The sequence below is a fragment of the Penaeus monodon genome, chromosome 28, assembly GCF_015228065.2.
Source record: "Penaeus monodon isolate SGIC_2016 chromosome 28, NSTDA_Pmon_1, whole genome shotgun sequence".
Classification (NCBI taxonomy): Eukaryota; Metazoa; Arthropoda; class Malacostraca; order Decapoda; family Penaeidae; genus Penaeus; species Penaeus monodon.
In genome coordinates this window covers 7,636,935-7,637,811 of record NC_051413.1, presented here as the reverse complement: position 1 = coordinate 7,637,811, position 877 = coordinate 7,636,935, and the positions used below count along the sequence as shown (strand labels likewise).

Genomic DNA, 877 nt, shown 5'->3' with positions numbered 1-877 from the left:
ACAGACATTGCATGTATATACCCTTATGTTCGAAAGTGTGCGACTGAACCCCCTAACCACTAACCCACTCCCCTCGGCCCACGGCCTACCCGACCCCTCGCTCAAGCGCCATGTCTCTGAGCGTTACCTTGAGCGCCGACTTGAGCACGACCACCTCGCCGGGCGCTTGGTTCCAGGGCTCGCCGTCCACCTGCACCGGGAGCTCCGAGTTCAGTTTGATCCTGATGTGACCTGGAAGAGGAGACGACGGTCAGCCTCCGGGGCACTGGGCTGTCAGAGTACTCTGGCAACAGGTGTGTGACACCATGGTACTCTGGCAACAATTTTCTGACACCATGATACTCTTGCGACGGGTTTCTGACACCATGATATTCTTGTGACAGGTCTCTGACACCATGATACACTAGCAACAAGTTTCTGACACCTTGACACTTTTGTAACAGGTCTCTGATACCATGATACTCTTGCAACAAGTTTCTGACACGATGATGCTCTTGCAACAGGTTTCAGACACCATGGAAGCAAGGTAACAGAGTTATGATGCCATATTACATGGTAAGTCAGTACCAAATTAGTGAATCTATATTAGGATGACAGTAAAGCCATAGTGCCTAACTAACGAACTATACCGCCATATGTCGACTACAAATCTGCATCATAATCAATAATACTTAACCAAGATAGCTTAACGTATATATGGCATTATTATCACTAATCAACACAACTAATTTTCACTTCTAATGCTATTATTTCTTTATTTTTTATCTGATTACCTTTATTTTGTATACTATAGTGAAAATTTTAAACTGTAAGCTGTATTTGATATAATTATATAAAATTACGACATCATGAAATTACCTAATATCACATGAAGAAA

At 43.1% G+C, this 877-nt stretch overlaps 1 protein-coding gene across 2 annotated transcripts in view; it reads right to left on the bottom strand.

Moving 5' to 3' along the window:
• LOC119591351 (diacylglycerol kinase theta-like) overlaps window positions 1–877 on the bottom strand; it is an 81,122-nt gene that overhangs the window by 1,818 nt on the left and 78,427 nt on the right. For both annotated transcript variants that reach the window (XM_037940087.1, XM_037940086.1), the window contains one exon: window positions 128–231. In XM_037940087.1, coding sequence (XP_037796015.1) covers window positions 128–231 — 104 coding nt within the window. The remainder of the gene's footprint in view (window positions 1–127; window positions 232–877) is intronic.